Source organism: Apodemus sylvaticus, chromosome 9 (assembly GCF_947179515.1).
Source record: "Apodemus sylvaticus chromosome 9, mApoSyl1.1, whole genome shotgun sequence".
Lineage (NCBI taxonomy): Eukaryota > Metazoa > Chordata > Mammalia > Rodentia > Muridae > Apodemus > Apodemus sylvaticus.
This window is the reverse complement of record NC_067480.1, coordinates 80,002,447-80,028,245: the sequence shown is the minus strand read 5'-3', so window position 1 is coordinate 80,028,245 and position 25,799 is coordinate 80,002,447. Positions and strand designations below refer to the sequence as shown.

Sequence of the window (25,799 nt, the reverse complement as noted above, 5' to 3'; positions counted from 1 at the left end):
GACTGGCAGGAAGCACCAGCCTCCTGAGTTCCCTAGAGGGCTTAGGGACCATCCTCTCGAAGCCTGCTACTGCCTCTCCGCCCCGCACTATGCACCCAAAGAAAAGAACTGCGACTCTGAGTTCAGGAGGTTCTATGTAATGTTAAGACAAGAACTGAACGACCACACCAGGCCCCGCCCGGGACCAGCCCTCAGCATGCAGAAGCCACCGGGTGAGGCTCAACTCAACCTGCAGCCTCGGCTGCCAGGTCGCCAGCGCCTGCCTCCTCGTGTTCGCCGTTCTGGAGTCTGCGCACGATGCGGGTCAAGTCCAGGCTTCGGGTCAGCGTGTCCAGGAGCATCTGGTCCTTCTGGACACCTTCCATAAACTCCTCCAGAGACAGTTCCCCTGGGACGGAGAGAAAGAGATTCGCAGGATGAGGTCTCAGGAGTCCAGGGCTCAGAGCTGGATGTGAAAGGCAGAGACAGAGCCAGCGCTGGGGCTCCGGAACCCAGAGTCTGGGGCAGGGATCCCCAAAATCCAGGTCCGCCTCCAGAGCAGAGGGGGGTAGAAGAGGGGACCAGCAGAAGGCCCTGGGTCCTCCTCCTCTTACCCCTCTCCAGGAGTGGCTGCTATCTCTGCTTGACCCCTCCCCTGGGAACCCTTCCTCGGCCCCCTCACCATCCCCGTTGATGTCGATCTTGGCAAACACGGTATCTGTGAATTCCTCGGCGCTCATGGACGAGTCGCTCCAGGGATTAATGGTTCGGATGGCCTGGGAACACAAATAAGCGGAAGTGAGGAGACCCTTCCTAGTGGCGGGAGTGGGCGCAGAGCGAGCTTGTCAGAATCCAAGAGCAGTGGGGAGTGGAGATCAAGGTTAGGACCTCAGACATTTGGGACACCGAGGTAGGATTGCCTCAAACTCCAGGTCAATATGGGCCAAGTAGTTGTGAGCCGGTCTAAGTTAAAATCGTTAAAAGAAGGCGAAGGAGGCGGGTCGTGGTATTTCTCTCCTCTAATCCCTGCCTTCTGGGAGGCAGAGGCACAGACAGGCAGGTTTCTGTGAGTTCCAGGCCTGCCTGATCTATATAGTGAGCCGCCATCTCCAAGGGGGGCTTGCCACTCACCTAGCTCCAGGTTCAGTAAAAGACCCTGTCTCAAAAAGAGGGAGCAAGATGCTTGATATGTTCTTCTGGCCTCACACATGCGCGCGTGAACACACACACACACACACCAGAGCTTTAGCAATGCCTTACTTAGTACTCAATGAAGAAACGGAGTCGCAAGGAATAACGACTTAACCCAGACCACGCAGTTAATGAGTTAGAGCTGTCACCCCTCCGTCCCAAATCCCATCCCTATTCTGGGCTGCAATTTCTATCCTGGGGCTGTCAGCCGGGTCACCCACCCTTCCACCTGCCACGCACCGCTGGCCCAGCCCTCTGCACCTGGAGTTACCCGGATGATGGTGAGCAGCTCGTCCCTGTCTATGCACCCGTTGCCGTCGACGTCGTACAGCTTGAAATACCAGCGCAACTTCTGTTCCACCTTGCCCTTAAGGACCAGGCTCAGGGCGGCCACGTATTCCATGAAGTCAATATAGCCATCCTGAGCAAGAAGAGGGGAGAGGCGGGGTAAGCACATCAGAGCTCCGCCCACCCGTCAGGGCCCTGCCCACTTCAGCCATAACCACGCCCCAAGGCTTGTGCCCAATTCTTTTCCCCTCCTCCTCACCCCTCACTACTGATGCTCCCTTTAAGCAGAAGGGAGCAGAAGCCAGTCTGCTCTGCAGTGCTCAGTCCCCTTGTACCACGAAGTGTCTCTCTAGACACTTCAATAGTGCCTGCCTCTCATCTTTCTCAAAGCTGCCAATCAAGTCTGTTAGAACCGCCCCCTCTTCCCTCAGATCCTCAAACAGGATCATTCCCATAGCTTGAGCAGGCAGAAGAAGGAAGAAAGCTAGCCAAGGCTGAGGCTTGACTCCAGGGAGCTCTCGAGGGGCTGACCTGGTGGATAGAGCCAGGAAACGCAAATAAAGAAGGTTCTTTCTTCTTGGCTTCAAGCCCCACTGAGCTCTATTGTATGCTGAGAACTCAGCGGAACAGTCGCCCTAATTCTGACAAGCGCAGTGTTGGAGGAGCGGGTTTGAATCTTGCCTCCTCGTTCCTCCTCTGAATTCTAAGATTTGGGACACAGGGCTTAGCATGTCCCTTCCGCAGCACTCGACTTCCCGTCTGAAGGTGGCGGTGGTGCCAGCTGTCAGGACTGCTTTTGGTGAACCGAGTGTGTATGCCTTGAACACCCAGCACAGGCAGAGCGCAGTGAGGCGGTGAATCCCGTTACCCGCTGTTGGATCTGGTTGTTTGTTTGGTTGGTTTTGGTTTTGGGGTCTGGTTTTATTTCCAGACAGGATTTCTCTGTACAGCCCTGGCAGTCTTGGAACTAGCACTGTAGACCAGACTGGCCTCAAAACTCAAAGATTCACCAGCTTCTGCCTCCCAAGTGCTGGGATCAAAGGTGTGCACCACTATGCGCAGCTCTGTTGTTTATTTTCTTAAAAAAACCATTTTTTATGTGTATATGTCTGTGTAGATGTGTGCCATATACGTGTGAGGCTCTTAGAGTTTAGAAGAGAAAGTCACCTTCCCTGGAGCTTATAGACCGTGGCGAGCAGCCTGACGTGGGTGCTGGAGCCAAACTCTAGTCCTCTGGAAAAGCAGCAAGCACACAACCACTGAGCAACCTCATTATGACTCGTGCAAAGGGCAGGGTGGGGGCGGGGTGGGGACAAACACCTATGCCATCGCAATGTGTCCAATACCTGGACATTATAGAACCATCTAACTCTGCTAGGTCAGGAGGAGTTCAAATGGCCCTTCAAGAGAAGGGGACATCTCCACTGAGGCCTGAAGGGGGTTGGCATGGAGGAGCGTGTAGCCTTCACAGGTAGCACAAAATCGTCGCTATCCTGGGTGTAGTGAGCCCTAGGGCCCCAAATACATCGGACAAGCAACCTACCACTCAGTCACATCGACAGCTTCAGAAACACAGACCTGTCTGTAGGATGATCCTCGGGTCCCTGACTCTGCTCCTGCCTATCCCAGCATGTCAGAAAACTAAGCTTTTCAAGAAAGGGAGGGAGCCTTCAGTCCCTGTCCCTCGGTTTACAACCGAGACTTGGGAAGCAGGCGGTCCAGGCAGGCATGTCTGAATTAGCAGTAAGGACTCTGTAGCAGGCAGGCCGCCTGTGGGGGGGGCCTTGGACTCGATAGTGAGCTCTCTGTCACTGGATGCGGACAAGGGCAAGCGGATGCAGCACAGCAGAGGCAATATGTCCTCTGAGGCCCCCTGGTCTGTTCCGCCTTGGGCCTTAAGCACAACCCTGACCGCACTGACCAACACAGCAAGGGTCAGCTCCTGGTGACCATCTGCATGGTCCCATCCTGAGTTCAGGGGCTTTTACACACACCTTAGCTTCACCCTCCCAGGGTGGTCCTCAGGGTGGAGCAATACCTGGGAAGTGACACATGAGCAGGGCCTTGTTATGTAGCCCAGGCTGGCCTCCAGACAGATCAGATCCTCACACCCTAGTCTTTCCATGGACTTCCTGTGCTGAGAAGTTTGCACTGCTTACTGCATTCCGAGGCCACTCCCAGGAGTTGACAGTTCCATCCTCATTCAAGGTCACACTGAGACACGGCTGTACAATTAACTGTACAACAAACTCTTGCCTAGAAACTGGGTCTTCTAAACTCTGCCCTGGTGCTTACACACAGGTGGAAGGACAACCTGGAGCTATGGGAGTTGTGATGACCCCGCACAGCCATGCCCTGCAGAGACCAGCAGGGTACAGGGCACAGGCTCCCTTACCTGTCTGGTTTTCCCCCTTCGTGTATCTGGTACGGCTCCCTGTTACCTAGCTATCTTCTCATCGGAACAACTACAGTTTCTAAAGGAGTCTGATGAACCAGGGTTTGAGCCCTGCAGACAGACAGACAGACACTGTCATTTCAGTAAGGCCATGATACTTTTTTTGACACTGGGGGATAGAACACAAGTTTTTTTTTAAAGACAGTCTCTAAGCTTGGCCGGTCTTGAACTCCCGGTGTAGCCAGGTTAACTCTGAATTTTTAATTCTCCTGCTTCCATCTCTTGGGCATAAAGATTACAGGTGTGCAGCATCTCAGCCAGTTAACTCGGTGAACTGAGTTCACAGCGTGCTGTGTAAATACTTTACTAGCTAACTGAGGTACATCACAGAACACAGGGCCTTGAGCACAGCAGACAAGCATTCTACACTGTAGATCCCAGCCCTATAGTTCGTAGGTAGAGTACAGCATGCTCTAATAAAACTTTATTTATAAACTAGGTTCTCGGATAGGGAGGCATGGTGGCACATACCTGTGACCCCAGCATCCAGGAGGATCAGACATAGTTCAAGGCCAGCCTTGAACCGTATACTGAGACTCTGTCACATAGAAGCAGGGGCTCAGGGTGTAGGTAGAGTGCTTGCTGAGCATGTGTAAAGTCTTGGGTGTGATTCACAGCCTGGCATAAACCAGGCGTGGATGTGCACGGAGGAAGGAGGAGACAACATCCAACGTCATCCTAAGCTTCAACAAAGACTTCAAGGCTATGAGAGACCCTGTCCTGGAGCTGCCATTTGAATATCTTGTCTTTAACCTCTCTCTGCTCTGAAGGTGGTCGGGGCTGTGTCCCCTCTCAAGGCCAGGCTGCAAGGGCAAGAGACTGTGGCCCACAGAGTAAGTGAATAGTTTGGCATGGGAAGGCACATTGGATATTATACAGACTCTGTGTGTGCGTGCATTTATTCATGTGTTTGTGTGTGTGTGTGTGTGTGTGATAACAGAGTCTCATTGTACAGCCCAGGTTGGCCTTAAATCTGTGATGATCCTCCTGCCTCAGACACCCAAGGATTGAAATTACAAGCATGCACTACCATGCCTGGCTACACTCCTCATTGTAATAATTGTGTAATTAATGTCTATTATAAAATCTATATAAGCCAAAACTTTGGGGTTTCTCATCTATTCACTTACTCATGCAATACTGATGAAGCACCTACTATGTTCCAGGCACTGTCCTGGGAGCAGAACCACAGCAATGAGCAAGACAAGACTTTGTCCCCCACAAAGCTCACACCCCACACACCCCAGCATGGGGAGTCATGTCAGAGGCTATGGTTATTTAATACTGGCATCAGAAAGCAAGAAATTAAGTGAATGAATTTTTTATTTAAAATATGAATTACTAATGCGTATCTGTGTACCACATGCTTCCATTGCCCAAGGGGCAGTAGGAGGTTGTTAGCCACCATATAGACGCTGGGAATAGCACCCAAATCCCCTGCAAGGGCTCTTTACCACTGAGCTGACTCTCCATCCCAAAAATAAAATTTTAAAAATGAAAACTGAGCTCGGAGGTGACACACACCTTTAATCCCAGCACTTGGGAGGCAGAGGCGGGAGGATCTCTAGGGTCTACAACGTGGGTTCCAGGACAGCCAGAACAACACAGAAATCCTCTCTTAAAAAACCAAAAAGAGAACTGGAGAGATGGCTTAGCGGTTAAGAGCACTGACTGCTCTTCTGAAGGTCCTGAGTTCAAATCCCAGCAAGCACATGGTGTCTCACACCATCTATAATGAGATCTGATGCTCTCTGCTGGTGCATCTGAACACAGCTAACTTAGTGTACTTATATATATTAATAATAAATAAATTTTTAAGAAAAAGAAAAGAAAAACTGAAGAAAAGAGAAAAGAAATGAAATGGTGGGACCAGACCCAGTTTGTCCAGTAAACTTGAACCGGGCAACCAGGGCATGTGTTGGTGAGAAGGTTTGAGCAGAGATTCGTAATGGAAGGCAGCATGTCTAGAGGGAAGAGGATTCTAGCAAAGACTCCAGGGAAGGATGCTGGGTCCTGAGGAGGCGGAGCTGGGTAGGAACAGGAAGCTGACTGACGGTTCTGTTTGTTTAGAGGTTCTGCGGATGGGCATGGGTCTCATCCATCGAAGGCTAGCTGGCTACTGTAGCTGCGAGTGAACTTGACCTTCTTCCTGCCTTTCCTTCTCGAGTGCTGTGATTACAGTGCACAGCACCACCACCACGCCCAGCTCCTAACTTTGAAAAGGATTGCGTTCCAGACAATACATGTGGCAGAAACTGAAGAGATGGCTGTCAGGTGAAGATAGAGGAGTTGCATTGTGGAACCTTCCCACAGATATGTCTTGACCCCAAAGGCTTCCCTTAGCAGGAGGAGACAAGGTGTTCCAGTGTGCTGTGGGTAGGTGCTGGGACCCCTCCCAACCTGGCCGGGAGGACCACTGCTTCCCTGGAGCACTTTGGGGTGTCCACACCTTCACCTCATCATCCTATCTCGGGCCCTTTGAAGAGCCCTTGGAGCCGGGACACTGCCCTTGGCTGGTCCTTTAGCTCCCGTAATCCGATCGGCCTCTTAACTCATGTATTAGTGAGTTTTAAATAACCACCCAAGGATCTAGGTGTTCCCCAGAGCACCAACCACAGTAGTGTTCTTGAAGGGAGCAGCGCCCCCTGTCGTAATGGACGTGTGGCCCTATATCACTGATAGACCCAATGTCTCGGTGAGGGGCCAACCCAGCAGCAGACAGAGCACAAGGTGAGGAAGCAGGAGTGTGGCTTTGGATTTCTCCATCTTTAAACCTATATAAATAGGTCTAAGTAAATGGCAGCTTTGCAGATGAGCTCCAATAACTCTCTCTCTCTCTCTCTCTCTCTCTCTCTCTTTCCCTCCCTCTCTCCCTCTCTCCCTACTTGCTTCCCCCTGACTCCATCCCTTCAAGGATAATCTAGGGTTTTTGCATAGCACCCCACCCACCCAGCACCAGCACCGTGGGGTGCTCACCGGCCATCTTGGAAGCATTCATGGCTGTCTTGGAGGCTACCGAACTGTGGCAGGTAGACAGGGAACACCTTGCATTCAGCCTATGACCTCTGTTTTCCCTGTGAAGTGGATCTTAGTTTGCTGAACAACCCCCCAGGGCCTAAAGCTGAGATGCTTAAGGAGCAGCTATGGAATCAACTCACAAAGCCCACCTTCCAAATGACCAGGACGCTGGGAAAACCAACTGGCCCAAGCTAAAGCCGGGCAAGGCAGCTTATACTAGGAAGCTGAGACAGAGCGATCACCATGGGTTGAAAACCGGCCTTGGCTCCACAATAAGATTCAGCCCCCCAAAATGATGGGAACCGGAAGTAACTGTTGGGGCGGACACTTCTTTCCTCTTGTTTGCTCCACCTCACCCCTAACCTGCTCCCGCATCTCACGCGATCTCTGGAGAATCATGACCTGCCCACCTTCCCATCCTCTGCCCACCTTGTTGAAGTCAAAGGTCTCGAACATCTGTTCCACATACTGGCTGGCTGAGGGGCTCAGGTTCTTGAGGCCAAAGAACTGGCGGAATTCGTAGAGGGTGAGCTGGCCAGAGGGGCACTCCGTCATGAATTTCTTGTACCACTGATGGCATTCGGTGCTGCTCAGTTCTTCCACCGACTTGCCCTCCATGACGTTGCCCATGGTCCAGGCTCACGAGAGACCGATGCCCTAGACGGACAGGTAGGTCCTGTTTTCTAATGTCTCCCGCACAAGGGTAGCTTGGCTTTCCAGACCTGCGCTCTCACCGGCCTAAGCAAAGACAGCCGGGTGAGTCGGACTAAAAAGGGAGATGAGGGTGCATAACTCACACCCAGACGAGGGATGCCGGAGGGCTGGAATTAAAAGATGAGAGGATTTTTCTTGCCCAGTTTGCAGTCTGCTAATCCCTTCTTAATAGGATCTGCTGGGTGGCTAGCCAGCGGCTGCTCTGATCCCGTGACCTCTGTGCCCTTTGCATAAACTAAACCCACAAGGCTCCGCCTCTTGCCTTCAGACATGGAACTGGCATAATGTCTTTGTCAAGGTTTCTATTCCTGCACAAACATCATGACCAAGAACCAAGTTGGGGAGGAAAGGGTTTATTGAGCTTATGCTTCTGCATTGCTGTTCATCACAAAAGGAAGTCAGGACTGGAACTCAAGCAGGTCAGGAAGCAGGAGCTGATGCAGAGGCCATGGAGGGATGTTTCTTACTGGCTTGCTTCCCCTGGCTTTCTCAGCCTGCTCTCTTATAGAACCCAAGAGCACCAGCCCAAAGGTGGAACCACCCACAAGGGGCCCTCCCCCCTGATCACTAATTGAGAAAATGCCCCACAGCTGGATCTCATGGAGGCACTTCCCCAACTGAAGCTCCTTTCTCTGTGATAACTCCAGCCTGTGTCAAGTTGACACACAAAACCAGTCAGTACACATAATGTGTTAAACAGATCTGGTTTCTTTCCCAGGCTGAGGCCAGGCTGTGCGCTTGACTGGTCATCTGTATGCACTGACCAGGTGGACACTCCTTGGACGCCACTGAGGGATTCAATCACGTGAGAATTGGCGTGTGAACTCAGAGTTTAGGGGCTTCCAAGACATGTCCCCAGGAGCTGGAAGGAACACCAACAGTATATTCTATTTCTCCTGGGTTGAAGTATTCCCTCCTGGGGAGAAAATAAAAGAATCATGACAAGCCCAAAAAGCAAGATTCAGGAGACCCCCTCCCAGTGGTTACATAAGCAGCAAGCAATGGCTGAAGGAGAGGAAATCCTTGGGTCCGCATGGAAGTTACTCAGGGAGCTTGAAGGATGACGCTTTTGTGAGAGCCATCACCCAATGGTAGGGTTTTCGGTGACATAGCTACCCAGGCATCACCCACGCTCCTGTAGCTGCTGAATCCCAAACCCAGTTGGCACTTTCCTGGCACAGGTGAGACAGCAGGGCAGACCCTGCCCACTCTCTGAAAAGTTTATAATGGGAAACCCTTCAGCTTCTTCAAACATGTGTAACAGCATCTATGGCACCAGCAATTAAGAGACTTTGAACAATGTCACTCAGCTTGGGTGAAAAAAATGTCACCACCCTGGAGCTGTAAGGTTGTTGGTTAGAAATCTCACTCCCGCAGGAAGGCTACCTTCCCAGAGGTTTGTGAAGAGAGGCCTCTGGGAGCCTACACACTGCAGCAGCTGGCCACGAGTAGACTGCATCCCCAGGAGATGGCAGACCCCTACTGCTGAAGACATGTGCTTTGATCACAGGGCGTGCAGAAGCCAAGCTGGCCTGAGCCAGAAGCGTCTCTGGGTCCAGCTCATAGTCCCAGAAGGAACCTCCCCGGCTGCCGAAGAAGTATCTCCAACCGTCCTGCATGCTGTGTTGCTCTGATGGTTGGCGTGTGAGATAGCCCCTGAAGGCTCATGTGTCCCCAGATGGTGACCCTGTTTGGAAAGGTTGTGGGTCCTTGAGGAGACTGAGCCTTGCTGGAAGAAGAGTCACCAGGGTGGGCGTTGAGGTTTAATGGCCTGGCCCCGCTTCCTGTTCCTGGCAGATGGACATAATATGTGATAGGCATAATGATGGGAAGACCAGCTGTACCTCCGCCATTCTGTTTATTGGTGGCACAAACACAAATAAAAAAATGTAATAAAGATATATACATCTCATCCCTTCGCCTAGTGATTCATAAGGAATGTGTGTTGTTCACACAACCCCAAGGAAAGTTCTCTTTTGGAGAAGAAACCAATCAGGTCTGTTTTCTGTCTGCTTTAAGGTACACAAAGGAGAGGGTCCCCAGCTTTGCTGTGCTCTGCAGTACAGGGATTGTCAAATCTTAGCGGACTTCATCTAGGGCTCGCTCGGCACCACTGGCTTTGGTGTGCTGTGAGAGCGCCACACTGCAGGATCAATCAGCACTGCACAGCAGCTAAACCCACTGCATTCTCCAGCACAGGGCGTCTGTGCCCAGGGCCTCTATGCTGCTGTCGGGAAGTCGGTGGGTGGTCCACGCTTCCTTCCATCTGGAGGCTTGGCTGAAGAACCGGCTCCAACTCTTTAGATCTGGGCGCAGAATTCCCTCCCTTGTTCCTGTGTGACTGGTGCTCTAGCTCCCTTACTGGAAATTGTCTGAGGACAATCGCGGTGTGTGTGTGTGTGTTTGTGTGTGTGTTTGTGTGTGTGGTTTGTGCGTGGTGTATGTGTGGTGTCTGTGTATAGTGTGTGTGTGTGTGTGTGTGTGTGTGGTGTGTTTGTGCAGGTGTATGGTGTGTGTGTGGTGTATGTGTGGTATGTGTGTGGTGTGTGAAGTGTATGTGGTATGTTTGTATGTGTGGTATATGTGTGGGTGTGTAGTGTGTGTGTTTGTGTGGGTGTGTGGTGTGTGTGGTATATGTGTAGTGTTCGTGTAGGTGTGGGTATGTGGTGTGTGGTATGTTTGTGGTGTATGTGTGGTATGTGTGTAGTGTATGTTTGTGTGGGTGTGTGGGGTGTGTGGTGTATATGTTGTGTGTATGTGTGTGTAGTGTGTGAGGTGTATGTGGTATGTGTGGTATATGTTTGTATGTGTGTGGTATGTGTGGTGTGGTATGGTATGTGTGTGTATATGGTGCATGTGTGGTGTATGTGTGTGTATGGTGTGTGAGGTGTATGTGATATGTGTTTGTATGTGTGTAGTGTGTGTGGTGTGTGTACTGTGTATAGTATGTGTTTAGTGTATTTGTGTGTATGTGTGTGGTGTATGTGTGATGTGTGTGTAGTGTGTGTGGTGTATGTGTGATGTGTGTGTGGTATATGTGTGATGTGTGTGTAGTGTGTGTGGTATGTTTGTGTGGTATGTTGTGTTGTGTGTGTGGTGTGTGTGTGTGTGGTGTGTGGGATATGTGTAATGTGTTTTCTATAAGCTGTCCACAACTTCTGTTCCAGAGCACAGCATACCTCTCTCCATCAAGCCAGTAAGGGGAGTCTCCTTCAGTGGGCTGAGTCTTATACAAACTAGCCTCTCAAGACAGTGACATACCATCACTCTGTCGCATTCTATGGATTCTATGGAATCAAGCTATAGGCTTCACCGCACCCAGGGGAGAAGGCTGTACACAGACAAGGGACTGGGAGGTAGAAATCACCAAGGATACTTCAGGATCTGTGGTAACATTTGTCATTGGACAATAACAGAGACACAACACTCTATTCTTTCTGGAACTGCAAATAGTCGTGTGGCCAGGCTACCTTGGGAACCTAGAAGCTTCCAGAAGGCAGACATGCCTGCTCCTCTCCGTGCCCTTGACACCTAGTGCCTCCCATTCTGTGTCTTCCCTTGCTGGTTACTCCTCTTCACCACAGCCAAGCAGACACTGATCCCCAAAGACTGAGCCCTGTAGCTTGGCTCTCCCCTTTCCTCTGACGCAGAGCTAGCCCGTCCACTGAGATGAACTAGATGGAAGGAAGAGACAGGATTGCTGGACTGGGTACCACAGCCTTCACTCCTTGCTGCTGCTGGGAAAAATGGCCTCTCCTGGTCAGCCCCAGTTCTTGAGTTCCCATGGCAACACTTCCGCCCCTTCCCTCAGCAGGTGTGGTTCGTCCTGCTGCTGCTGCTCATTGGGATGTCACCTACAACCCTGTATGTACTGAGCCCACAGAGGCCGGAAGAGGGTGTGGGATCCTCCGGAACTGAAGTCACGCACTGTTCTTGCCTTAGGGTGCTGGGAACCAAATGGAGTCCTCTGGAAAAGCAGTCAGGGCTCTAGACCACTGAGCCATTTCTCCAGCCCCCTTGATTAATATTTATCGAGAGTAGCATCTTGATTTGTTTAACTGGGACTCGAAGCTAGGCAAGCTCTCGACCACCGAGCCACCACCTCGGTATTTTTTAACCTTTTATTTTAAGACAAGGTCTAACTTAAGTGCCCAGGCTGGCCTTCAACGTGTGATTGCCCTGCATCTGCCTCATGTGTAGCTGGGATCACAAGCCTGTACCACCAGGACCAGGTTTCAGGGTCACATGAGAGGGTATTGATCTCAAATGCATTGTCAAGGACCAAATGTGCAAATGTACGATTGCAGAAAGAGTTGAAGTGTGAACAAATACAAGTGTGACTGCAGAATGAGGGAGGGACGCAACAGGCACGCTCGCACGAGGACAAAAACAAGGGCGCGTGCTTAATCGCAGAAAGGCATGGAGAGCATAGGACAAAGGGCGCCATGCTGCTGGGGATAGTTTTATAGCCGAATGAAATGGACCAAGAAGCGCGAGTGGGTCAGGAAAAGGATGGCAGAAGTTGGGGTATAGATGAGCTCACTCTGAGTTCTAAGCACATGACACAATCCTGAGCAAATTGTTAAGGCTGGGATTAAGACACTCTGTCGGACTCCATCCAGGTGAGACCGAGGGGACAGCTTCTGAAAGGGCGCCCTGGAGGCTGTACTTCCGATATGAAACTCCAGGGGGCGCAGAGGCTCTCTGTCTTAAGTTAAACTCCCGCTGAGACCCTAAACCTGCATCCTCACATGGGTCGTGGGTCAAATGGTCTGGAAGGGTACAGGTGATTCTGGCGGTTTCTCTGCCTCTCAAAGAAAGAACCCGGTCTCCTTATTGTAATAAGTTTAATTTATTAAATAAATGGTTAAAAGCCCTTATTATCCACAGCCTGAACACAGCACTTATCTCTGATGCTTCTCCAAACTCTATCAAAACGGCAATAAATGATTTTTAAATACAAATCCCAAGAGATAAAGGCAGCCGGCAGATAAGATCAACATAGTGGTGTATGCCTGTAATCTCATCATTCAGGAGAGGCTGAGGCAGGAGGATGGCAAGTTCCAGTCCAACCTGGGCTACAAGATAAAGTTCCACTTCAAAGGAGCAGGTTCAAAGGGGGATCTGGCAAAAACTGGTGATTTATTAGAGTGGAAAATATTGATGCCTCCATGTTCTCTCTCTCTCTCTCTCTTTTTTTTTTTTTTTTTTTTTGGATTTGGTTTTTTCGAGACAGGGTTTCTCTGTGTAGCCCTGGCTGTCCTGGAACTCACTCTGTAGACCAGGCTGGCCTCAAATTCAAAACTGCCTGCCTCTGCTTCCCAGAGTGCTGGGATTACAGGAGTGTGCCACCACTGCCCAGCCCATGTTCTCAAGGAAGAAAAGAAGGGTACAAACAGATCTAACCTAGCCCCAGAGGTTAAGGTCTCAAAAAGGGACCCCTGGAGTCAAGCCTGGGGTGCAAGATGTGAGGGCCATAAGATAGGACTGGTCAAAAGCTCGTGCAAAAGGAAATGAGCTGCACAAATGGTGTGTGTGTGTGTGTGTGTGTGTGGTTTTGTTTTGTTTTGTTTTAAGATTTTTCTATTATTATATACACTGTAGCTGTCTTCAGACACACCAGAAGAGGGCATCAGATCTCATTATGAATGGTTGTGAGCCACCGCGTGGTTGCTAGGATTTGAACTCAGGACCTTCAGAAGAGCCGTCAGTGCTTGTAACCACTGAGCCATCTCACCAGCCCTGGATTTTTGAGACAGGGTATATTGCCGTGTATCCCTGGTCGATCTGGAACTTGTTATATTGACCAGGCAGTCCTAGAACTCATAGATGTCGACTTGCCTTGCCTCTGCCTCCTGAGTGCTGGGATTAAAGGTGTGCAGCGCCGATACCCTCTGTACAGCTGGAGAATAGGCATCCTAGGTCTCTGTCCCCTGTGACCTGGTTGAAAGCTATGCTGCTGGACTAACAGAGAGTCCCCAGTCTGGGAGTGGGAGGGTGGGCATAGTCTGGGGAAGATGGGCGGACCCTCTGAAAGTGGGGAACAAAGGACAAATTGATAGATTGAGCCATGGTAAATGGCCACCCCACTCCTTCCCACACTGGTTCTTTGAACCCTGACTAGTGGGCTGAAGGGTTGCGAGTGGCTTGGTTTCAGCCAGGGTTGGTAGGCTGAAGGAGTGCCCATGGTAAGCAGCTGGCAGGACAGGTTAGAACAGCCACTCTCTGGTCCCTTCTTCCTTCTCTCCCTAACGATCTTTTCAGAGAAAGTGTCCTATCTCTCCCTACACCAGCCTGTGTCGTCACCCACCTCTTCCCTGACCATAGAGCCCATAAAACTCACGAGTCTTAGCCAGGTGGTAGCAGCAAACTCTAATCCCGACACTCAGGAGGGAGAGACAGGCAGATCTCTGAGTTCGAGGCCAGCCTGGTCTACAGAGAGTTCCAGGACAGTCAGGGCTACACAGAGAAACCCTTTCTCAAAAACAAAACAAAACAAAACCCCTGACTTGCAAGTCAAATCAGCCTTTCTGGACCATGAGAAGGTAGGGATGAGGGCTTCAACCCCAGCAAAAGCCACGAGTCAGAAACTCGGGGTGGTGGTACATTTCCATAATCCCAGCACTCAGCAGAGTCACAAAGATTGTGAGTTCAAAGTCAACCTAGGCTACATAGTGAGGTTAAGGCCAGCCTGCTCTACACAGCAAAACTCTTGTCTCAGAAAGCCAGAAACCCAGGAAGCTTGTGTAGTTAGCCTGGAGCAAGCCATGCAGACAACAGAAGACAGACCTGGGCATGGAGACATGGCCCAGAGGTTAGGAACACTGCCTGCTCTTCCAGAGGTCCTGAGTTCAATTCCCAGCAACCACATGGTGGCTCACAACCATCTGTAATGGGATCTGATGTTCTGAAGACAGCAACAATGTACTCAAAAATAAATAAATAAGTAAATAAATAATAAAATAAAAAGCAAGAAACAATAAGCCAAACTTGGCAGTGCACACCTTTAATCACAGCACTCAGGAAGCAGAGGCCGGCAGATCTCTGAGTTTGAGGCCAGCCTCGTCTACATAGTGAATTCCAGGACAGCCAGGGCTACAAAGAGAGACTCTGTCCATTCCCTCCCCGCCCAGATCACTCTCAAATACATAAGTTCGAGACCAGAATGGACTGTGTGAAACCCTATCAAAACAAAAGGCCGTTTTTACAGGAACAGTTACTAAAAATGTGTTCCTTTCCTGCATCTGTCTCCATGGCCCCACGGCACTTTCAGTCTGGGGTAAGATGGCCTCACGAGAGAGCAGGAGACACACAGAACAGCTTTTTTAGCTCTGGGAGCATTTGTCAAGTGTGACCCATGGGAATCCTGAGCTCAGCACTGACTGACATGTGGCCCTGGGAGAAGCAGATTCCTGGGCCAGAGGGACTAAGAGGAAAGAAACCCTTTCGGTTCTTCAGGCCCTTCTGAATGAGCTCACCAGGCCGCAACCCGAGCCATTTAGATGCCAGGAAAAAGAAGGACAAAGTTTATTGCTATTGAGAAGAGGCCTCCCTCAGCTGTCACAGCATACCTGGCTAGCCCAGGTATGCACTGCTTCTCCAGGCAAGATGATCTTTCCCTCTGGGACCCAGGACCGTAATAGGGTGAAGGTGCAGGGTGGGGACTTCCAGACGCCCCAGACCTAGGTGCGCCACAAGATCAGGTTTGCTGGAGGTACATCAAAGCATTTGCGGGTGTGGTCAGTTTCTCTTCGGTACAGGTAGCCACAGGTGGGCTTCTGCAGGGTGTAGAAGGGATTTAGAGAGTTGGAATACTGTGAGTTGTAGAAACTGAACCTGATCCTAGTGTCTGGATTCTGCCCCCGAGGATCCACCACCACAGGCACATAAGCTGACTCCAGAGACTGCTCTCGGTCCTGTTTCCATTTGTGGGACAACGGCGTCGGCGACACCTTCACCTTTTTGCCTGATGTCATCTTTTGCCCATGGCTGGGGATTAAGGATTTCTGTGAATCCTAGGAAGGGAAAAAGAAGGAGAAAGTTTGGCAGGGATGCATGCCGGGGCACCAGACGGCAATGTTTCAATTGCTACAAGCCAGGGCGGGAAGGAGAATGGGGCACGATGCAAGGTGCCCAGCTCAGCTGGCCAAGATGCCAGAACCGCCAAGGCAGGGACAGCCTTCAAGCCCCTCCCCCAGCCCCTGCTCCTTGGACTTCTGCCTAATTATCAGCAGCATCTGCCAGCTCACAAGGGTGAGCGACTGGGTGTCGACTTCAATGCTATTCTTCCTCTCCCTCCTCCTTCAGCCAGTGGTCACTCCTCCCCATGGTCTCTGGAGCAGTGCTCCCCAACTCCTGACATTGTCATGCCTTCATCCTCTTTCTCCTGAAGAGCCACCCCAGTGACCTTTAGAGTCACTCTCCCTTCAAGCTCTCGCCTTTCCATTCGCTCCAAAGTTTACTTCTGGTTATTAATAACCATGGAATCCATCTTTTGTGTCTACTACCTGGTGGGGGGGGGAAATCCCAAAGCATCTAGTCTAGAATGCAAGATGTTTAATGTGGCACCGACTTGCCATCTCCCCACCCACCCTGTGTTTGGCCATTCTGGTCTACTCCCGTCTGCTTCTGTTTCCTCCCTCTCGCCTCAGCTTGTGCCAGTTCCAAATCATTTGAGAATCCGATCAGTGCAGGCCAGAACGGGATCCCTTGCTTACTGTCTTACGAAGGCCCCTTACCTGTGACATAGAAGCTCCCCAAATCCTGCTTCCTTGCTCCAAACCAAAGCATTTAGAGTGTGCTCGGAAGATGTGGGTTCGCCTCAAATGAATTCTAGTAGAGGGCACCCCTCCTTCCAAGCTGCTGGTGTGGTTCTCTTTTAGAACCTCCCATTGTTACAGCTGTGCCCTGCCTACCTATGCCCACCTCCCCTAACCTCGGCTCTTGGCTGGCAGGGCTCCCCACTGCTAGGAGTCCCCCACTGCCATACACGTCATTCACACCGTCCTGACATTCATTTTCTCTCGGCCGTCCCATTTCCCGAGTGTCCTGTGGTCGAACCACCCTGTTCCTCAAGATACCAGGCCATCCATCTCCCAAATGGAGGGGTCTGTTTCTTTTTATGTGTTTCTTTGTGGGTTTTGCTTTGAGAAGAATTCTCATATAGCCCAGGCTGTCCCTCAAGTTCAATGGGGTAGCCCAAGGATGGCCTAGGATTCCTGATCCTCTTGTCTCTAGCTCTCAAGTTCCTTTTTCCTCAACTTTCCAGAGTCATGACAATACAGTTATGGGGCTCCCTGTGGTGACCACCCACCAAAGTGTGGATTAGGAAACTTGGATTCTGCCTCCAGGGCTTCCTCCCTCCCCACCCCCACCCCACCCCTTGCCCCAGAACTCTAGAAAGAAGCCATGAAGATGATGGGTTAGGGAGGGTGGAGCCCTCCTACAGAAGCCGGGGGCTCAAATCAAATAGAACCTTAGCATCTGATCTACAAACTAGTTTCCCAGGCAACACGTGACAGCATGAGACCCCCGATCGATCCTCTTGTATGAAAGCTTTCTCTCCTCCCCAGGCAGTGAGCTCTCCTGACAGCTTCTTCTTTAAGGAATGCTGCTCCAAGCCTGTATGGGCCCCGTCCCATCTATCGTGCTCTGTGCCACCCCCAGAGCTGAGCACCGGTTTGGATCGTCGGCAACCCCCCCACCCCCCATCGCATCACTTAACATCATCTTCCATAGTCATCAGAGGAAAGATGTTTCATGTTCTTGAGTTTGGCCAGGCAGAGGATCTCTGGGTAAATGCCCCCTCTAGCCAATCTGCATGTGGGCAAAGGAAGTCAGAGGCAAGAAGAGCTTGAGGAAATAATCTTTGTTCTTAATGTTGGCAGAACTGAAAAGCCTCCCTGTGCAGGACTGTGGATGAGTACTGGTCAGCCCGCCGTGAGAAGGCTCCAGGCATGCCTCACTGTGGGAAGACACTCTCCAACCACCTGCATAAACCGTCCCTCAAACCAATCTCCAAGCAAGATGAAACTTGGACACCAGTCTGCTATCTTCCCCTTGAGCCAGCTACTTGAATAAAACCACCTTCCTCCCCTCAAGGCCCTGTCTTAGGGCTTGACTCTCCTGTTGTGTGGTGAGCACCCAGACTCGGATCCCCTCACATTTCCAAGACGGTGTCCTTGGCCAGGAGGGACTGAAATAGGTATGCACACTTGTAGAACGTTGCAAACTGGGCCTGGAAAGATGGCTCAATGGTTCAGAGCATTTGTTGCTCTTCCAGAGGACCCAGGGTCAGTTCCCAGCAGCTCACAACATCTGTAACTCCAGCTCCAGAGGATTCAGTGGCGCCCTCTTCTGGCTTCCAGAGGCGCGTGCATGCACATGTACAGACACACACGCACACACACACACACACACCACATAATAAAAATAAATATTCAACAACAACAAAAAGAAATTGTAAACCTGGCCCACGGAGTGGGGGCACACGGGTGTCTTAGCACTTGGGAGATGAAGGCTGGTGAGATGGCTCAGCAGTTAAGAGCACTGACTGCTCTTCCAAAAGTCCTGAGTTCAAATCCCAGCAACCACATGGTGGCTCACAACCATCTGTAATGAGATCTGATGCCCTCTTCTGCTGTGTCTGAAGACAGCTACAGTTTACTTACAAATAATAAATAAATAAATCTTTAAAAAAAAAAAGAAATTAAAAAAACAAGAGACTTCTGAGACTTCTGAAACCACTGTGACCTCCTCCTTCAGTTTGCTACCTGGGGCTTGGCATCTTGACCTCTTGGCCCTGGAGGCTGGGACCAGGGATGACACAGGCAGGTGCTTCAGAATGTCAGGGAGCAGAAACCCCATGGGAGGGCAGATAATGCATGTGGCTGACAGAATCAAGCTTCTACTGAAGTGGTTTGAATGAGAATAGACTCCACAGGCTCCAACTTGACTACAAGTTTGACTACACGGTCCCTTGTGGGGATGTCCCTGCCGTCTGTGTAAAGGTTGTCTTTCTATTATCCATATGCTGATTTTTGCACCAGGAGAGAGTTGAGAATAGGACTTTGGTATTGTTATTTTTCTGAAGCATCACTGGCCTTGGTGTTTTGTAAACATCTTCTCTGCCTCCTTCCGACTGGTAATAAAGAGCTGACTGACCTATACTAAAGGAGGAGAAAAGAGACTCTGGACAGAGATAGGAACTCTGGGAAAGAAATCAGGTGTGAGGGGATCCACTCGCCAGACTGAAGGAAGAAACAGACGCTGGTACTGAGGAGAGGAAGCATGAACCGTGAGGCAGAACTTAGACTAGTGGAGGTAGGTTAACGGAAATCATACAAACTACGGAGCTGGAGAGATGGCTCAGCAGTTAAGAGCACTGACAGCTGTTCTGAAGGTCCTGAGTTCAAATCCCAGCAACCACATGGTGGCTCACAACCATCCGTCATGAGATCTGACACCCTCTCCTGGTGTGTATGAAGACAGCTATCATAGTTTTTTGGGTTTTTTTTTTGTTTGTTTGTTTGTTTTCGAGACAGGGTTTCTCTGTGTAGCCCTGGCTGTCCTGGAACTCACTCTGTAGACCAGGCTGGCCTCAAACTCAGAAATCTGCCTGCCTCTGCCTCCCAAGTGCTGGGATTAAAGGTGTGCACCACCACTGCCCGGCTACCGTGTACTTAGATATAACAATAAATAAGTCTTTTAAAAAATTAAATTATACAAACTATTTAGGAACAAAGGCAGCTAAGGCTTTCATAATTAATGAAAGGTCTGTGTCATTACTTGGGTCAAGACAGTCTGGAGATAGACCCCAGCAGGTAGAACTATTTGGGAAGGATTAGGAAAATATGACCTTATTGGAGGTGTGTCCCTTGGGGGTGGACATGAGGTTTCCAAAGCCCACACCATTCTGGTTGTCTCTCTCTGCCACATGGTTGTTGTCTTTTGTTTTTGTTTTTGTTGTTGTTGTTTTGAGATAGGGTGTCTCTTTGTAACCCTGACTGTCCTGGAGCTCACTCTGTAGACCAGGCTGGCCTCAAACGCAGAGATCCTCCTGCCTCTGCCTTCTCAAGTGCTGAGATTAAAGTCGTGTGCTACCGCCACCTACGGCTGTTGTCTGAACGTGTGAGACCTCAGCCACTGCTTCTGCCTGTTGCCATGCTCTCCACCGTGATGGTCATGGACTCGAACCCTCCAAGACAATAAGCCTGAGAAACTCTTTCTTCTATAAGTTTCCTTAGTCATGGTGTTTGTTCACAGCAAAGGTATGTTTCACTCACCTCTGCCAAAGCTCCTAACAGACAAGGGAGGTGTCAACCCATTTTTCTGATGCTGAAGCAGAGGCTCATGGGTGTCTAAGCTACCATCGGTTGAAATTCACACAGTTTGTGACAAAGCACACAGTATTTTTCAGAACTCTCACAACTGACTTGTACAACAACCAAAATTACAGCATAGCCTTCCCTCTCTGCCTCAGTCCAGGACCTGCTTTCAGGGCATACCTGCTCTAGGCAGACCTACTCTGGGCACACCTGATCTGGGCACACCTGCTCTAGGTACACCTGCTCTGGGCACACCTGCTCTAGGCACACCTGCTCTAGGTACACCTGCTCTGGGCACACCTGCTCTAGGCACACCTGCTCTAGGCACACCTGCTCTGGGCACACCTGCTCTGGGCACACCTGCTCTGGGCACACCTGCTCTAGGCACACCTGCTCTGGGCACACCTGCTCTGGGCACACCTGCTCTGGGCACACCTGCTCTGAACACACCTGCTCTGGGTCCCCACCTGTCAGCTCTGCTCTAGATACTGCTGCTGCTGCTGCTGCTGCCACATTCAGAGCCTTGACACATCCAGAGATGAGCTCTCACAGAAACTTGGCAAAAGAATGGCTCAGGGAAGGCAGAGGAAAAAGAAGAGAGAAAGAAAGGAGAGGAAAAAAAGAAAAGGGAGGAGGTTGCTGGAGAGACAGCTCAGCAGTTAGGAATGTTTCCTCTGCTTCCAAAGGACCCCACAGTTCAGCTCCTAGCACCCATGTTGTTCTGCTCACAACTGTCTGTAACTCCAGTTTCAGTGGATCAATCCAACCATCTCTTCTAGACTCTGTGGGCACTACATACATGCAGCTCACAAAGAGACACATTTAAGTAAAATAATAGAAGGAAAGAGAGGGGGGCTGGAGAGATGGCTCAGAGATTAAGAGCATTGGCTGCTCTTCCAGAGGACCCTGGTTCAATTCCCAGCAACCACATGGTGGCTCACAACTGTCTGATCTGATATCCTCACACAGATATGCATACAGGAAAAACACCAACGGATGTAAAATATAGTTTTTTTTTCTTTTTAGAAAGAACAGGGAGAGAACAAAAAAAAAAAAAAAAAGGAAGCTGATGAGGAAGAAGGAAGAGAGATCTCTTGCCCTAGCTTTGCCCTGCCCCTCCCTCCCCAAGCCAAACCAGAAAGGCTCTGAGTCACTAACGCACGCACGTTAACTCATTGGGCTGAGAGCATCCATCCCCTGCCCAGGACCCAGCAGGCCAGCACTGGAGAGAGACTGGGCCTGGCTGCACACTTTTCGGGTTAGTGTCTGATTTCATTTAATCAGCTCTTCCCTGTCATGTCCCTACCCCGGGCATGGGACTGGTTAGAGAGAGAGAGATCCCTCCATGCTCAGGACAGCACCATACCATCAAAGAATTCCCACAGCCCAGGACCAGTAAAGCCAAGGCTGAGGAGACACTGCAAAGATGTCTCTTACACCTCCCCGTCTACAGAGGACAATGGCTGGCAGACAAGCAGGGGAGGTTCACAGCCTCTGCCTTTCCTCTGGGACCCTCTTCCATTTCCAAGTTAGAGCTCTAAGTGGGGATCCAGGCAGAACTCTCCCCTTTTCCATGCCCCAGGCAGCCCCAAAGGCCTTTGAGATCCACGTGTCAGTCAGCATGAACTTGTCTCTGTCAGGATTTAGAATGTCTGAGGCTGGATGGAGAAGGCCCTCTGGGACTGACAGACGGTGGAGAAGAACACTTGTGCAAACATAGGAACCTGAGTTCAGATCTCAGGAAAAGAGCCAGGGCAGCCCACACATGTACTTGTGGCCATGTACCCTGGGGACAGTAGAGTCAGGATACTGACCACTACCAGCCTCGCTTCAGACTCAGTAAGAGACCCTGTCTCAAAGGATTGAGGTAGGTGGTGACAAAAAAGGACACCATACATGTTCCTTTGTGTGCACACAAGTGTATTTATGCTGTGCAAATGTACACGCACCCACATTAAAGTTAAAGAATAGAAAAGACATGACTTAAGTAGTGTAAGCTCTCACAGTATCAGGGTAGATCATCTGGGAAGATGCTCTGTCCTCGAAAAGCCTCAGGCCCATGGGTATATGGCCTGGTTTGGCCCAGGCCTGAGTATCATCGCTTGGAAAGACAATTCGACACTAGCCAAGAGTCTTTTCTTAATCTGAAGTACTAAAGAACTGAACCCAGGGTCTCTCTCACTTCTAGGCAAGAGCATTAACCACTAGACTACATCCCCAGCCCTGGCCCAGGACTGAAATTCTCTCCTTACTATCTCCCTTTCTGGTAGCTGGGCATGTGCCCTGTTGAAATGCAAATGGCATTGGGGTGAGGCAGGTGGGAGTCTCTGCAGGGCACACCATGGCACCTGGTGTTGTGGACCACATCGGGGCTTTTGCAGGTTGAAGGCCTGAGATCTGGTCTGCCACCACAACCTTCAAGCTTCTACAAAATGGGCGTCATATGACCATCAACCTCACCAGCTGCTCCTGGAGCGTAGTGAGCAGTGCGACTAGAGGAATGCAGTGTGCACAACATTAGATTGGCTTTACACAGTGTAGCACCCAACCACCCACTGTATGCTGCTTCGCCTCAGAGCGGGGCGGGGGCTCCAAAGACAGCAGGTGGTAGACGCTCAGGGTCTCCAGCTAGCTACCTATCCAAATTATAACACCTCCTCCACCGACTGAGTATCATCTCTAAGTGTTAGAATTATACGCATACAGAGACACACTCAGAGACACACACACAGACACACTACATTCAGATACACACACACATACACATATACACACACACAGACACACTCAGGCACACACACAGAGAGAGACAGAGACACACAGATATACACACACATATATACACAGAGAATCACAGACACAGAGGTACACACACATAGAGAGGCACACATACATATACAGAGACATGCACATACATATATACAGAAGCACACACACAGAGACACACACCGCACACACATACACACAGAGAGGAATGCACACACATAATACACACAGAGAGGTACACATACACACACACACACACCTGTACCTAGATTTAAGCAGTGATTTAACAGATTTGTCTAGGAGACGCCAACAGAAAAGTCTGGAAGGTGTACTGCAGAAGCTAAGTCTAAAGGTACCAGAGGAATTGGGTGGTAGTTTTCTCCTCCGCCCTTCCCACCCCCTCTGGCAGAGCCCTGCAGGAAAGGATGGAGTTCAGCATGGCTTTGGATTCCAAGCCCCAGCTCCAGGAACACAAGAGGCCTGGGAAGGACCTTCATCTCCCTTCAATCCATTTCAATTGCAGTGACCTTGGACCGCCCCGCCCCGCGCCGCCCCATGATGTCATCTCACTTTCAACATCTTTGATCAGGGTCTTCTTTGATGGTGAAATGGGGCTTCTACTGGTTAGGCATCCAGAGGCACCTGGGGTGTCTTGGGAGGGAACTGAGGATACCAGGGCACGGGGCCCTGGTGTGGGGGCTTGGGTATTGTGATGTTTCCTTACAGCATAAACTCTTCTATCTTCCTAAGGATACACAGACTCAGGGCCTAGCCCTCTCCCCTACAATGTGCCCCCTAGAACCCTCATGTGTGGGCGGTGGGGTAAGATATTTCTAGTCTCTAGCAGGTCCCCAATGTGTCATATGAAATCACTGGCAGAGAGGAAATACATCCTCTCCCTCCCTCTCCCTCTCCCTCTCCCTCTCTCTGGTTGATTGCTTTGATTTTGATTTATTTATTTTATCTTACGTGTATGAATTTTCGCCTGCATATATGGATGTGTACCACATGCATGTCTGGAGGTACCCAAGTAGGTCACAAGAAGGCAGTTGGCCCCCTGAAATTGGAATTGCAATGGTTACAAGTTAGCACTTGGGTGCTGGGAACTGAATCCTGTCAGCAAGCCACAGAGCCACCTCTCCAGCCTGGAATGCTCTTGTTCAGGGACAGGTCCTCATCCACCTGCCTTCAAACTCTCTCTGTAGCAGAATTCGCTCCTTAAGCCCGGATCCCCGCCTTCTGTTTGACTCTCTTCTCGTTTACTTACCTTCTAAATTAGAGGATGAAGACAAGTGATGAGTGGGTAAAAAGGGATTGGGAGGTAGGGACGAGCTGCTGCTGGATAGATGAGAATGGACCAGCCCTCCTGATTGGACAGATGAATAGATGATGGGGAATGAACCAGCCCTCCTGATTGGACAGATGAATAGATGATGGGGAATGAACCAGCCCTCCTGATTGGACAGATGAATAGATGATGGGGAATGAACCAGCCCTCCTGATTGGACAGATGAATAGATGGATAGACGGGGAATGAACCAGCCCTCCTGATTGGACAGATGAATAGATGGATAGACAGGGAATGAACCAGCCCTCCTGATTGGAGCAGCAGGGTCTCCTCATTTCCTGCTGTTTCCTTTATTCCATATGCTACAAGCTGACTTATTTTTGTTGTTGCTTCATTTTTGTTTTTGCTTTTTGTTTGTTTGGGTTTGGGGTTTGGTTTTGTCTTAAAAAACAATTAAGACAGGGCTTCTCCCCGAGCAGTGGTGGCGCATGCTTATAATCCCAGCACTCTTGGGAGGCAGAGGCAGGCGGATTTCTGAGTTCGAGGCCAGCCTGGTCTACAGAGTGAGTTCCAGGAAAGCCAGGGCTACACAGAGAAACCCTGTCTGGAAAAAAATAAATCCAAAAACAAACAAACAAACAAAAAGACAGGGTTTCTCTGCAGAACAGCTCTGGCTGTCCTAGAACCTGCTGTCTAGACCAGACTTGAACTCAAAGGCTTCCACCACCACGCCCTGCAGCCAGCTTCTTAAACACATCACATCCTACTTGGCCTTCAGAGACTGCATAGATACTCTGCCTCTTATCATACCTTGAATCAGAGGCAGGAAGTGAAGGAACAGAGTGGATTGTGGGATAGATTTCTCTGTGTGACTTTAGTCACTCACTCTGTGTGTGACTTTGGACACACTGATTGAACCTCTTTGCTTCTTTTCCTCCACTGTGAGATGGATGGGTGGACAAAGAGTCTCTTCCTATCAGACTGGGTTGGCAGGGGACAGAGTTGACAGGATGATGACCAACATGAACTCATCACTCCACAGACACCAGCAATCACTGTGTGGGCAGCTAATTGACTGACAGGTGGGTGGTGGAATGGTCCACCTTGATCTCATCTTCAAAAACAGGGTCGGGCTGGGGGACGGTTCAGCAGTTCAGAGCGCTGGCTGTTCTTCCCGAGGACCAGGATTTGATTCCTACCTAGCACCTACATGGCAGGGTAAGAACCGGTCATAACTCCAGGCCCACTTGATGTAGCACCGTCTCCTGGCCTCCTGATAGACTAGGCACACACATGGTACACAGACATACTTGTAAGCCAAACACTCACACACATAGAACAAAACAAAAATATGCAAATAAACAAATTTGTTTAAAAAAAAAAGTCCCTCCCTATTAGGGTCCTATCTCCCATGCACCACACTTGATTGGAGCCTCTTTGCCATCTGCTGCCTGGCTTAGGCTAGTCCTGGCCTTGTTCCTTCCTGGCACTGGGTCTCTGCTAACTGTGGGTGATGGAGCGGACTTTGGGGCCCAGAGGCAAACTGGAAGTGGAGGTGCTGATAGCTTGTAGGCTGGACCTAGATCTCATACCCTGATAGTCGTAACCCCTAATTTCCAAGGATACTGGGAGGGGTTGAGCACCGGAAGAAGAGGCCCCAGTAATCAGAATACTGAGATCTCAGTCAGAAAGAATGGGAAGCGGGGTCTTAGGCAGAGTGGCCAGCCTCTCTGACCCGATGGAGAAGACCTAGCGTCAGCCCTGGGCCTGAAGA

General features: G+C 50.3%; 2 protein-coding genes across 3 annotated transcripts; both read right to left on the bottom strand.

Annotated features, from left to right (window-relative positions):
• Window positions 1–224: 224 nt before the first annotated feature.
• Window positions 225–7,561, bottom strand: Guca1a (guanylate cyclase activator 1A). The gene is made up of 4 exons (XM_052192873.1): window positions 7,361–7,561; window positions 1,442–1,591; window positions 662–755; window positions 225–388 (listed from the first exon to the last, which is right to left on the bottom strand). Exons 1-4 carry the CDS (start codon window positions 7,559–7,561, stop codon window positions 225–227), a joined length of 609 nt encoding a protein of 202 aa, XP_052048833.1.
• A 7,766-nt stretch (window positions 7,562–15,327) lies between these two features.
• On the bottom strand, window positions 15,328–23,316 carry Guca1anb (GUCA1A neighbor). Of its 2 annotated transcripts, none has more exons than XM_052193508.1 (2): window positions 23,308–23,316; window positions 15,328–15,660 (listed from the first exon to the last, which is right to left on the bottom strand). In XM_052193508.1, the coding sequence occupies exons 1-2, from the start codon at window positions 23,314–23,316 to the stop codon at window positions 15,328–15,330; spliced, it is 342 nt and encodes a 113-aa protein (XP_052049468.1). The 2 variants fall into 2 exon arrangements, with proteins under 2 accessions (XP_052049468.1, XP_052049467.1); XM_052193507.1 differs by lacking the exon at window positions 23,308–23,316 and adding an exon at window positions 16,237–16,251.
• Window positions 23,317–25,799: the final 2,483 nt, after the last annotated feature.

What these genes read in the sequence shown, in the direction of transcription:
- Guca1a (XM_052192873.1), bottom strand. Translation starts at nt 7,561, where the DNA reads ATGGGCAACGTCATGGAGGGCAAGTCGGTGGAAGAACTGAGCAGCACC. An exon ending in AGCTGCTCACCATCATCCGG is followed by an intron (nt 756 to 1,441) that starts GTAACTCCAGGT and finishes TTGTGTTCCCAG; the next exon opens with GCCATCCGAACCATTAATCC. An exon ending in GATCGACATCAACGGGGATG is followed by an intron (nt 389 to 661) that starts GTGAGGGGGCCG and finishes TCTCCGTCCCAG; the next exon opens with GGGAACTGTCTCTGGAGGAG.